The sequence below is a fragment of the Babylonia areolata genome, chromosome 18 (assembly GCF_041734735.1).
Source record: "Babylonia areolata isolate BAREFJ2019XMU chromosome 18, ASM4173473v1, whole genome shotgun sequence".
In the NCBI taxonomy this organism is placed as follows: domain Eukaryota; kingdom Metazoa; phylum Mollusca; class Gastropoda; order Neogastropoda; family Buccinidae; genus Babylonia; species Babylonia areolata.
In genome coordinates this window covers 42869474-42881973 of record NC_134893.1, presented here as the reverse complement: position 1 = coordinate 42881973, position 12500 = coordinate 42869474, and the positions used below count along the sequence as shown (strand labels likewise).

The 12500-nt window shown below is 36.8% G+C and overlaps 1 protein-coding gene and 1 long non-coding RNA gene across 6 annotated transcripts in view; both read left to right on the top strand.

Annotated features, from left to right (window-relative positions):
* Positions 1-10291, top strand: part of LOC143292786 (advillin-like) — a 37044-nt gene extending 26753 nt beyond the window's left edge. For all 5 annotated transcript variants that reach the window (XM_076603353.1, XM_076603354.1, XM_076603358.1 and 2 more), the window contains 7 exons: positions 1600-1693; positions 2113-2199; positions 2561-2674; positions 3490-3612; positions 4174-4245; positions 4958-5071; positions 6054-10291. In XM_076603353.1, coding sequence (XP_076459468.1) covers positions 1600-1693; positions 2113-2199; positions 2561-2674; positions 3490-3612; positions 4174-4245; positions 4958-5071; positions 6054-6167 — 718 coding nt within the window. In that variant the 3' untranslated portion in view covers positions 6168-10291. The remainder of the gene's footprint in view (positions 1-1599; positions 1694-2112; positions 2200-2560; positions 2675-3489; positions 3613-4173; positions 4246-4957; positions 5072-6053) is intronic.
* Positions 10292-11270: 979 nt separating this feature from the next.
* The window catches only part of LOC143291997 (uncharacterized), a 2178-nt gene continuing 948 nt past the window's right edge, over positions 11271-12500 (top strand). The window contains exons 1-2 of the long non-coding RNA XR_013056607.1: positions 11271-11428; positions 11959-12088. This is a non-coding gene — a long non-coding RNA (uncharacterized LOC143291997). The remainder of the gene's footprint in view (positions 11429-11958; positions 12089-12500) is intronic.

Below are 12500 nucleotides of genomic sequence, written 5' to 3'. Positions count from 1 at the left end.
TAGAATGTTCTTGCCTGAAACAAAAAAAAACAACCCAAACCAAACCAAAAAAGTAATTACTTGTGAACATTTTCAAGCCCTGAGCATGTGTCGCTCTTAACTTCTCAGTGTCTGCATCCCAAGTTGTTGTTTTGCCAACATGGAAGTTGTAGGAATGAAAGTGCAAAGACCTTGATCTTATACCATCAAATATCATCAGAGCTTCTAACCAAGTTTTGAAGGTGAGGGTGAAGAGCAGGAATAAGGGAGAGAGCATGACTAAAGTCCATTGGATGGATAAGGAACAGATAAAGTTGGAGACATTCAAAGCAGGCTCAGTGTCCAACAACATGAGAGAGTAAATCCACAAGGTTGTTAAGCAAGGACTGTAACTCCTTGCACGATCCAGTATTTTGGGTGTGAAGTTGAAGTGGTTGTGTAGTGGTTTAAGCATCCATCTTGGAAGCCAGAGATCCTAGGATCTGTGATGCAAACACATGTTGACTCTGTTTTTTCCTTCTTTTATTAGACCTGGAGTGGCCATCAGGATTTGATGCACGATTACAAAAGCCCACAGCGACAAAAGAGATTCCTGGCAGATTTCTACTCAAAAATGAAAAATCCGCTTTGATGTAAAGTGATAAAACAAAAATAGTTTGTGTTACCCTCTGATGACCTGCTCTGCTACTATGTTACACATGGAAAAATTAGTCAGTATAAAAAATAGAATGAGTTGTCATTCACAATGTTAGTTGCTTGGATTTTCTTGTTTGGTGTTCTGTAACCATGATCTACTTGTTGTTTCATTATTTTCTTCTTTGTGTGTGTGTGTGTGTGTGTGTGTGTGTGATTTTGTATGGGTGTTTACAATTATACTTTGTACCCAAGGCATGATCAACACTTTATTTTATTTTGGTAATAATCCTATATCCCTCAACCCCCTGACCCAGTCCTAGAAAAAGGCGTCCTGAATCTGCTCAATGAAGCAACAACAAAAGAAAAAATACCACCACCACCTAAGCTCCCCCAACATGAAAAAGCAAACAAATAAATGAAAAGATAAGCTCTGTTACTCTAAGTGATACAAAGGATCACACCTTAATGCTACACTGCATCTGCTTACAAAAAAAATCATCTAAAGGAAGCAGATGTCTGACCTATGCATAAACCCAACAAGCTGGCCAGGGCCTTGAAAGCCTACCATGTATGTATAAAACAAATTAAGTGTCAAAAGTGGAAAAGAAGAAAAAAAAGAAAAGACTTTCTGTAGAATCGGTTGTACTGTTTACGTTCACCACTGCCACTGCCTTCTTTGGTTTCTTTCAGCCAGCTAGAATAAAAGATTGCTAAAAGAAAGAAAGAAAAAAAAAATTATAGGAAAAGCAATAAAGATGATACATTTTCCCCTGTCTTTTTCAGAATTTCTCTTTGACTCTTTTTTTTAAAACTAGCTGAAATAATCATAGGACTGAGCATATATCATGATGAGAATTAGTGCATTTAGATACTGCAAGAGGTTTTTTATCTTATTAGTCTATTTTTCCTTTCTTTTATTAGTTGTTTGGATCTGAGTACATTCACATTCTGCTGAAAGATATCACACTGGATTTTTCTCAACAGGGGTGTAACCATGGTGTTTGAAGGCCAAGAAAAAGATGACTTCTGGAGTGTCATCGGAGGCAAAGAGAACTACGCTTCAGAGAAAATCTTACAGGTTGGGTTATATGCAGCTTTTTTGTGATTCAAAAAACGACTGTGTCTGAGAGGGTAAAGGAAAGGGAGAAAACAGATGTATTTTGTTGGCAAGGTTCAAACCAGCACTTCAAAATTAAAAAAAAAAAAAAATTGTAGTCATGTGAAAGAGGAGAGATGGATGAGAGTGTGATAGATGGCTTAATTATTTTTTTTCCATTCTAAGACTCAATGGATAGCAGTGTTGTCATTTACAGCTTCATGCTTGATTAATTTGCAGTGGTGTTGAATGTGCATAAACTTTCTTGTTATCATTATTGTCATCAGTAGCACTACACTTATTTCATTGGGAAACAGTCTGACACAGTTGTTCTTGTACACATTTAAAAAGCAGAATGAGAAACAATATTCCATGCATTGATGAAGGCGTTCTGTGCACAGGATGAGGGCAGTCACCCTCCTCGCCTCTTCCAGATCTCAAACGCCTCCGGCAATGTGAAAGCAGAGGAGATTATCGACTTTGTGCAGGTTTGTCTGTCTGACTTAATGTGTTGTTCGGTTTAAGTCTGTTCACTTTGTGTTGGTTTTTTTAAAAGAAGATTTGGTTGTGTGTGTTGGTGTGTGTGTGTGTTTGTGTGCGTTTGTGTGTGTTCGTGTTTGTGTGTGTGTGTGTGTGTTCATGTGTGCACATGCATTTATGTTTGTGGAGGGGCTACTGAAAAAATTAAGTGACTGGTGGAAGTTGAATATACGCATGGCTGCAACAGTACATTTCAATATAAATCAGTTTTGAATGTTCCTGGGAAAGGGAGCAAGTGCCATGAATAAAAATGATTATTTTTAGTCGTTGTTGTCGTGTCATCGTGTTGTTTGTTGTCTGTGCTGTCAGGATGACCTGATCCCAGAAGACGTGATGTTGCTGGACTGCTGGGAGTGTCTGTACCTATGGGTGGGCAAAGGGTCCAACAAGATCGAGCGACAGGCCGCCCAGGGCCTGTCAATGGTCAGTTGATCGCCTTTCTGTCACTTTTTAAAATGTTTTTTATTAGTACTAATGTTTTCAGATCACAATGATACAGGAGTAATTATGGACTTCCTGTCTTTTTAAAATTTCATAAGCATTAATGTTTTCAGATTACAGTGATACAAGGGGCAATTATCGGCTTTCTGTCTTAAAAACAACAAAAACTAAACATTGTTGTAAGTACTAATGTTTTCAGATTACAAATATACAAGGTTAATTATTTTCACTGTTGAAAAAACAACAACAAAAAGAAAATGCATTAAAACGGCAGCAAAAGAACAAAAAGCACAAAAAAGAGAAGCAATGAGAAATGTGGTCAGGTCATAAAATAACACTTGTTAGACTTTTATTTGTGACTATTCCTTGGTTTTAGTGTCTGTTGTTTGGCAGTGCAGATGATTCTATGATGACCAAAGGATGCATGCCTTCCCTCCCTTCCCTTCCCCACAACCTCCACCCAAGACGATGGCAGAATTCATGCTCACACACACTCTCATTTACAGACAGACAGAGACCGGTAAATGAGAGATACAGAGGAACAAACTTCAAATAAATCTGCAGTTGAGTTTCCCACAACAGGGTGGGGTTTTGTCTGTTTTTATATATTCTTTTTACTGTGTGTGGGACATAAAATGGATCTTGTAGAGCTTAATTTAAAAACAACATTAACAACTGGTCCCTTACAGGTTGGTGAAAAAATCAATGTCATTGCTTTTGTGTCCATGTTTACTTAATCCATCAGCGCTTGATGTTGTGAAATGATTCCCATCTTTAAAGTTGTTCTTCCATGGCAGGACTACTTGAAGACTGATCCAGCAGGCAGAGATCCTGACACCCCCATCTTGAAAATCAGCCAAGGATTTGAACCTCCATCCTTCACTGGCTTCTTTGGAGTGTGGAATAGAGACCTGTGGAGCGTGAGGAGATGTTGTTGATTGTGATATGTTTTGTTCTGTTTATATACATCGCTGGTTTGTTGTTTGTTTTTAACTTGACATATTCTGACTAAAAATTTTTTAAATGACTACAAGGGAAAATATAGAGGTTGAGGAAGAATTATAACAAGCAGAAGGTAAGCAGGTGATGTTCTGGTTGTCTTTTGACCACTGCATTAGTCATAATGTTTTTGGACCATAGTCAAGAATATTTGAATGTATGTGAATGGTTCCTGCAAGAACTGAAAGTCTGACATAAAAAAAAAAAAACATTCTTGTAGTTAAGTACTTAGTAATGTTAAAAACTATTTGTTTTCTGATGTTGTCAACAGTTGTTTTGAGAAACCAACTTTACTGCTTGCTGAGATGGTAAGCGCTCTGTATTAATGATAGAAGCAGTTGTGGTAACGCTTAGTGCTTATTTATTATATATATATATATATATATTTATATATATATGTATATATATATATATATATATATATATATATATATATATATATATATATATATATATATATATATATATATATATCTTTACAGTCAGGGATGTCCTATGAAGAGATGAAGAAAAAGCTGGGTGAAAGCAACGTCCCCATTCAACAAATCCAACAGGTTTGTCACTGCCTGCACCCTCTGTTCCCTTGTTTTTGTTTTTTTTTTGTTTTGTTTTTTGTTGTTGTTGTTTTTTAGATTACTTTTTGTTTGTTTTAATCTTTGTGTTTACCCCACATACCATTTTTACTTCCTCTCTCTATCTCCCAAACCATTGCTGTGTTCATCTGGTCCTTAATGATTCTGTCTGTGAGCATCTTATTTGTTTACAGTTTATTCTCTTTGTATCTCTTTTCTTCGTCTATTGCCTGATTTCTTTCCTCTTTTTCATAAGTGGTTTTGTTTGTTTGTTTGTTGTTGTTGTTTTGTCAGCAAGAACAAGAACAGTCACAATAGTTTATTGTAAAAAAAAAATTAAAAAAAAAAAAAAATCCAGCAGTAAACGTACACTTGAAATGTTACATTTTGGATTGGAAATACACCAGGATAGGAAAAAGGTATCTCTAAATTTGTAGTCAAGAAAAGTAGCCTTTTCTGGAAATTGGAAGAAGAAGCATGCTTGCATAGTGTGTGTGTGTATGTGTGTGTCTTTGTGGGAGTGTTTGTGTGTGTTTGTCTGGTGTGTGCGTGTGTGTGCTGCAGTGCATATCATGTTTGTATGTGTGCTTGTCTTCTTTAAGTACAGAATTGAATCAGTGGACAGTATCAGGCAGATATATATAGACACAGACGCTGTAGCCAAGGGGAAAGAAAACGCTTTTGGTTTGTGCAGAACGGGGCCGACAAGACTCAGAGCTTCAGCGACATGCCCAAGTACTCCTTTGAGGAGCTGAGCGTGGCTGACCCTGAGCAGCTGCCCACAGGTGTTGACCCCACTGCCAGAGAGGTCAGTATTTTCATGGCACAGTCCCTGTGTGGCTGACGGAAACCACCCAGAATGTGATCAAAGTATGGATTAAGGGAAAATTTGGTGGCCTTTGATAATGCGCCTCACTGGAGAACATCCACAAAATTTGAGTCACAGTTTTTTCACAGTCCTCTCCTAGATCTCCAGTGTGATCTGGGTGCTCATCGTTTGGATGAGATGATAAACCGAGTTCTTGTGTGCAGATGCACTTAGCGCACAGAAAAGAACCTATGGAAACAAAAGTTTTTTCACTGGGCAAAAATCTGCTTTGACAGTAAAAGAAATATGCTTACAGCCAGAAAAAAAGAGAAAAAAATATGATTGGTGCTGCACTGTGGTGATGTGTTTGCCTTGGGAAGAGCAGCCTTAATTTCCCCTCAGGGAAATGTGTTGTCACAAAAAACAAAGTAATGTGATACAGTCATTTTAGTTTCAGAAAAATATATTTTAAAATTATGATCAAACTTAGGGTGTGAAATGCAGAGAGATCGAGGGGCAGAGAGAGAAAGGGAGAAAAAGTGGTCATCATTAATTTAATGCTGAACATTACTTTTGATCAGTTATTGTATATGTCACTTTCCATATTGATTTATTTGTAGATCTCCATCTGGTGTGGCCTTCATGTGTGGATGGGATAGCTATACAAGATGTGTGATTGTGGTTGGGATAGCTATACAAGATGTGTGATTATGGATGGTTATAAAGTGCTGTGGGTTTGGTCTTGCATTTAGCTTACAGTTTTTAATATGTTTCTTTTGATGTTGTGCTGTTGTTGAGATTATTGTTCTGAATAAAGTACTGTGGATTATATCTGGCATTTCCTTCATTTTGTGTCTCGTTCAATTTTTTTTCCTTGTTGAACCCTCAGAGGATTATTGTTGCTGTAGCTCACAAAGTATTTGCCTTTACTTTTGCAGTCCTTGGCAGAAATAACCATTAACCTTATTTGGTACCCTTTCAGCTCCACTTGAGAGAAGAGGACTTCAAGAGAATTTTTGGCATGTCTTATTCCGACTTCAGCCAGAAGCCTGCCTGGAAGCAAAAAGACATGAAGAAGAACAGCAAACTCTTCTAAGCGGGTCGGCGCTGTCAGTTCAGCGACCTGATTTTGTTATCCTGAAACATTGACCAGCCCTTACCAATAGGGGTGTTGCTGTTGCTGACATTGAGAGATAAAGTGGGTGAAAGGAGACAGAAAGTAGCAAATTAACATTTAGTGTTGTGAGTGTTGCCTAACTGAAATACATTTAAATGCTGTGGCTGTTACCTACTGACAGAAGATTGTAGAATTTGCACAGACACAAGACTGGCAATGGAGGATAGATGATAAAGAACTAACAACAAGATATAGTTGTCACTTGTTTTCAATGCTTGAATAAGAATATGTATCCTTTATTTGATATGGATATAAGGTAGGTTCTTTTCCCCCCCTTCCCTTGCATTTCATAGTAGTTCAATATATTTTCATTTTTGATTTTGTGTTTTTGGCAAATTATAAAAAAAAAAAAAATGTGTTGGCAGATTCTTATATGCACACTGTGCCTTGTCGACCCATCATAGTAAAACAACATAATCCTGTGTGTACTGAGGCGTTTTTTTTTTTATGACAAGAATCACACAATTTTATATTCTTTAAGGATTTTGAACAAAGAGATAAAATTATTTCAAAGATGCTCTTGAATCTTTAACTGTAATGAATTTGTAAAATTGTATGAATATAATGCATTGAAACTAAAGGCACACGATTTGATTTGTGGACACATCTATCAGAATGCACTGACAAATGCTGGTTTGTGCAGACAATGATAAAGAGTGCAATTTGTCAGAAATTTAACACGGCATTAGTGGATATATAGGTAGAGGTAGAAATGTATCGGGAATGTTGTGCTTCATCCCACAAGGACAGCTGCTGTGCTCCTCACTGAGCTATTTTTAGCAGGTCATGAACTTGGTCTTAGAACGAACCTTTCGAGCTGCATTTCTTTGTATGAAGTTATTGTTATTGGATGTGTTTGTGTATACACCTGCTGGCTTTATCTGCAAATAAAGTATTATTTCCTTCTGTTTCAGTAAGATAATGTCTCTGTCAATGTGATTTGTTTTTTATTTGTTAACTTGCGTACTTCAGGCAGCAGTTGCGGAGCAGGGAAGGACATAGATTCAGATGAATTTCTGTCGAAGAACAGCAAAGAATCTGTTACGCGCATGTTGAACGTGGTGGGAAATAAAGGTGTCTGTGGAACAGCCCTCGTTTGGCCAATGCCAATGAACAAATGGAATAGTGTGTCCAGAAACCAATAACTGGGTTCAAAATTGTTAGCGTCTCTCTTGCCAGCAAATCCCTAGGAGATGTGAACCACTATTTTAAGCTGCCAGGTTTTGGACTCGGAGCTTTTTTGGGTGAAATACTTGTTACGCTTGTTACTGTTGTTTGTGCTAGGAGCTTTTTTGGGTGAAATACTTGTTACACTTGTTACTGTTGTTTGTGTGTGTGTGTGTGTGTTTGTGTGTGTGCATGTGTGTGTGTGTGTGTGTGTGCGTGACTTAATTCTGTTATATATTTTCTTCAAACCTTGTTTAAGATACCTTTTTTTTCATGTTATAATGTTTCTGCAGCTTATGTACAAAGAAGATACAAGAAGCAGCAAAAAGGAAGAAAGAAAGAAACAAGCAAAAAAGGAAAAGAAAGAAAGAAAGAAAGATGATATATTCTGCTGATTAAAGTATTTCCATGAGTGGAGATTTACTGCACCATTTTTACACCAAATATCCAGGTTTTTTAATTTTTATTCACTGTTATGCTTTCACTTTTAAAAGCAATGATTTGTCTCAACCACCAATTTCTTTTTACAACTTACCCATATTTTGAACAGTACCTTTTTGCTTTATAGTTATTTTAGTCTGAAAGGTTTGGTTTCATATTTCACTTTTACAGTGTTGTATGGTTCAAATGATGTGCTGATTTTTTCTTTTCTTTTAAGTTTGGTTTGTTTAATTTTTATATGTAGTTTACTCGAAATGACTGCTGACTTTGCATTTACACTGCTGTTTTATATTTCCTGTGTCAATGTCTTTACACTTTGAGATCTGCTGAAATCAGTTTCTGTTCTGTGATTTTCTGTTATTGTGTGACTTTCCCATTGATGCGTTTTGCACTCATTGATCTGCATTCAGCACAGAGGCATACAAAATGTTTGCTTCTTTTATTTGCTCATTATTTTAATTGATACTTGTGTATACTCAGCATTTGTGAAATTTCTTATTTGCTGTCATAGAAGCTTCTTTTGTAATTATAGTCAGGGTAGTAATCATTATATTTTAGTTGTCAAAAAGTGGGGAATGTTTAGATGTGGAAGTGCTGATGCTTAATGAAGCTGTTTTTCCTTGATATATGTCAAAAGTTTGAGCCCCAGCTCGGCTGTACTGGTTCTTTGTATGCTTGGATTTACTGAACGATCAGTGTTGTAAGATGGTGTGATAAACATATGCACTGATCTATTTTCTTCTTTTTGTTTTTTTACTTCTGATCATCTGTAAAATATTTTAATGGTATCTGTTTTCTTGTTTTAATTATTTTTACTTTCTTACTAAAATAAAACTGCTTCTTAAAAGAAGGTGAACATATTTTATATTCCTTTATTCTATTTGTTACCGAATTGTCTTTTTATCGAAAAAGAGATTGAGTTTGATTCACATGGAATTGTGATAATGTTGTCTACATATGTTTCTTCTGTTTGAACAACACGGCAGCAAAGGATTTATCAGCTTTTAAAATGTTTCTATGACATTTCAGTCATGAATTTGTGCATACACATACATGTGCATGTGCTTGCACACACACACACACACACACACACATACACACATGCACGCACACACATGCACACACTCACACAACACACACACATGCAAATGCATGCATACATACACAAACACACACTCACACACACACACACACACACACACACACACACACACACACAACTGAATTGTGTTTTAATTTACAGTATATGCGTTTTTAAAAAATCACTTGCTCAATACTTTGTGTATGTTTTCAGCTGAACAGTGTTCATATGAAATATAGACTTTATGAGATCTCTCTTTTGCCAGCTAGTAATTTATTTCACCTCCCATTCTCAAACGTTTTTGAAAGTTGCATGATGTTAAACGGAAGAAATGTTCTGTTAATGAAAACTGGAAATGGTTTCATATATACGTATGTGTTTAAATTTTGGATGTTCAAAATGCTCAGGTTACACTTATTTGTTATTTGCTATCAAGAGGAATGAAATTTTTCTGTTGTCAATTTTTCAGTCTGAAAACTGCAGTGGATCTGTCTCACAAAATTGAGAAAAAAGAGAAGAAAATCAAACACTTCTTCATTCCTGAATATATATAAAAGGAAAAAAAAAGAAAGGATTTTAAAGTTGAGTTAGGTGCTTTTGTTTTGCATCTTCGGAACAAAAAGTGAACTGTAATGTAATCTGTCATCTTAGTCCCCAAACTTTTACCATTATTCTGTATCACTTTTAATCTGTTTTGGACTTTGCACTGGATCAATTCATTGTATTGATTATGTATAAATTTTTGACTCTGGGCTGATTTTTAAAATAATTATTATGAAGACATCCATCCCTGCTTCTATAGTGCAAAACAAACACACACACATATTACATGTTGAATTAGGTCCACAATTTATATACAACTGTTGAATCTCACATTTTGTACCCCATTTTCTTTTTCATGCTTTGAAGTATCTTGCAAGTGACATTGGTCATACTTTGAAGCAGCATAATTAATGTATTATGGTTTTTGTTTAGAAAAAAAAAACATTTCTGGTTACCACAGTTGGATGCCCATGTACTAGTACACACACACACACACACACACACACACACACACACACATACATACACACACACATACACACATGTACGTACTATATGCATACTTGGTCTTTCTCCTACTTCATAAGATGCATATTGACTGCTTTTTTAAAAACTTTTTTGAAATATATGCATAGATGGCCATAGTACTCATGCTTTTATGTAATTGGTGACTATTTCAGAACAACAGAGGGTAAATAATGTAGTCTCACTCATGCAAAACTACTACTACTAGTTGTTAGAATTTTGAAGCATATACACTGTGTAACATTGCAGCCTGTTGGCTATGTTTAATAAAGATTTGTGCTATTCATTTTTGTGTGTGCAGTATTCTCTGTGTGTGTGTGTGTGTGTGTGTGTGTGTGTGTGTGTGTGTGCTGGTGTGGGTGTGTGCATGCGTGCATGCATGCTTGTGTGTATGCACATGTGTGCACCTGCCTTCACCTGTTTTGTAGGTGTAGGCGTTTCATAACAGTTAAAACAAGAATTTGCACTGGAAAACAAATCTGTTAATATCAACATAATGCATGAGTCTGGGTAAGATGTATTTAAGAATGAAAAAAAAAAAGAGTTTAATTAAAATGATGATGATTAAAAGGATGATAGAATGACATTGTCAGTTCATGCTTCTTCAGGGTGACACTCACACACACATTGAACTTACAATCTGTATCACTCAAATAATTTGTTTCAGTTTAAAAAAAAAATTAAAGCCAATTTACAACCAGAGCTCCCTTCAACTACCCAACAGAAATAGCAATAATCTTTTTTTTCTTCCTGTGTTCCATTTGCATTAAATGTTAGTGGCTGTGTGAAAAGGAAGGAGGTGGAAACCTTCAAATGCAACTCCATTTTAGCTTCAAAATTAGGTGCTGTCTTATCTCTCAGGACATCATTCATTTGGTTTCAGTCAACTGACATATTTTCTCTACATTTTTCTTTTTTTCCTGTCTTTATTTATTATTATTTATTTTTTTACCATGAACCAAACCCAAACCCAGACACATGGAAAGGCTTGGCCATTGTATATAATTAAAGTCCACAATGATAGCTTTGAAGTATTAACTACACAAGCAGTTTTTATAAATGAAGAAATGTTAACATGCTTTTCTTGACTCATTATTTTGCATTGCTCAGACCAGCTTAAATCACCATCATAAACAGGAGGCGCCAGAGAAAAACAAAATCACACCAGTATACAATGGTACAATAGACAGGCAGTACATAATTCAGTCGAATGCTGATAGCAGTTTGGTAGCTGTGTCATGTAAGAACATGTGATGCTTTTCCCACACTGGCAATGCTCCACAAAGAGGAGGAGATCTGGGTCTGATTAGACTGCACCAGTCTTAAATGAATCGTCTTTGTGTAACCCTGCCGGTCTTTTCTCAGATGACCAATATGAAGCTTGTGTTGGTATGCAGCTGTCTTCTCATTCTTGTTTCCTTTGGTAAGTATTGACAGGGAAAAAGTATTTTTGGGAGTGTGGAGGATGGTGTTATTTATTGACAATAATGATTGTAATTATTTGATCAATATATCAGTGTCTTTGAATGTTTGTGTGTGCGTGCGTGCGTGTGTGTGTGTGTGTGCGTGCGTGCGTGAGTATGTATTTGTGCATGTACGTCAACGTTTGTGTATTTCTGTGCACAGAATATTGTCAGTCAACTTCCATCATCATCTGACAGCTCAGTACTCAGTGAATGCGCATGTCTAACAAATATCATGTGTTGGTGTGTGTTAGGGTGTGTGTGTGTGTGTGTGAGTATGTGTGTCAGTGTGTGTGTGTGTGTGCGCGCGCGCGCGTGTGTGTGTGTATGTGTGTGTGTGTGTGTTAAAAGGTTAATAGCTGACTCCCATAATGATCTGACAGTATTACGGTACATGTATGTACACATGTGCATGCACCATGTTAAAAAAAAAAAAGAAAAAAAGAAGCAAGCAGTCACACTGCTTGTGTGTGTGTATTTTCTGGTGCAGGCAGCAGCCAGTTACTGACACCCACCATGGTGTGTGAAATGAAGTGTCTTCAAGACATGGGTGCCCCACAGTCTCTGACCTATCAGGATCCGCGAGCTCAAAAGTGTCGCCAGTACTGTCTGGAGCATGCGTGAGTGAGCTTGCCACCTCCCTCCCACACCCCTGCCACAAAAAACAAACAAACAAACAAAAAACAAACAAACAAAAAACAAAACAAAAACTGAACCGACAAATGTCACTCTATTCGTTGAAGCCAGTCCTAAGTAAATTAAGGAGGATGGGTGTGTTTGTGGGCAAATACAAGTACATATATAAGAAAGAAAAAAGGTGATCTCAACGTCAGTAAAATCGTATGTGGCACTGATACTGCCTAATTTAAAGAAACACATTCTTTTGAAAAGCAGCCCTTCATGACCTTTCAAAACGGTCGACTGTCACTGTTCAGTGGGTTCCTTCTCACTGTGGGGTCACGGGGAACGAAAAGGCCGATGCTCTCTCCAAGGCAGGCAGCAAAATGAAGCAGTTCAGCCACCCCGTGACCT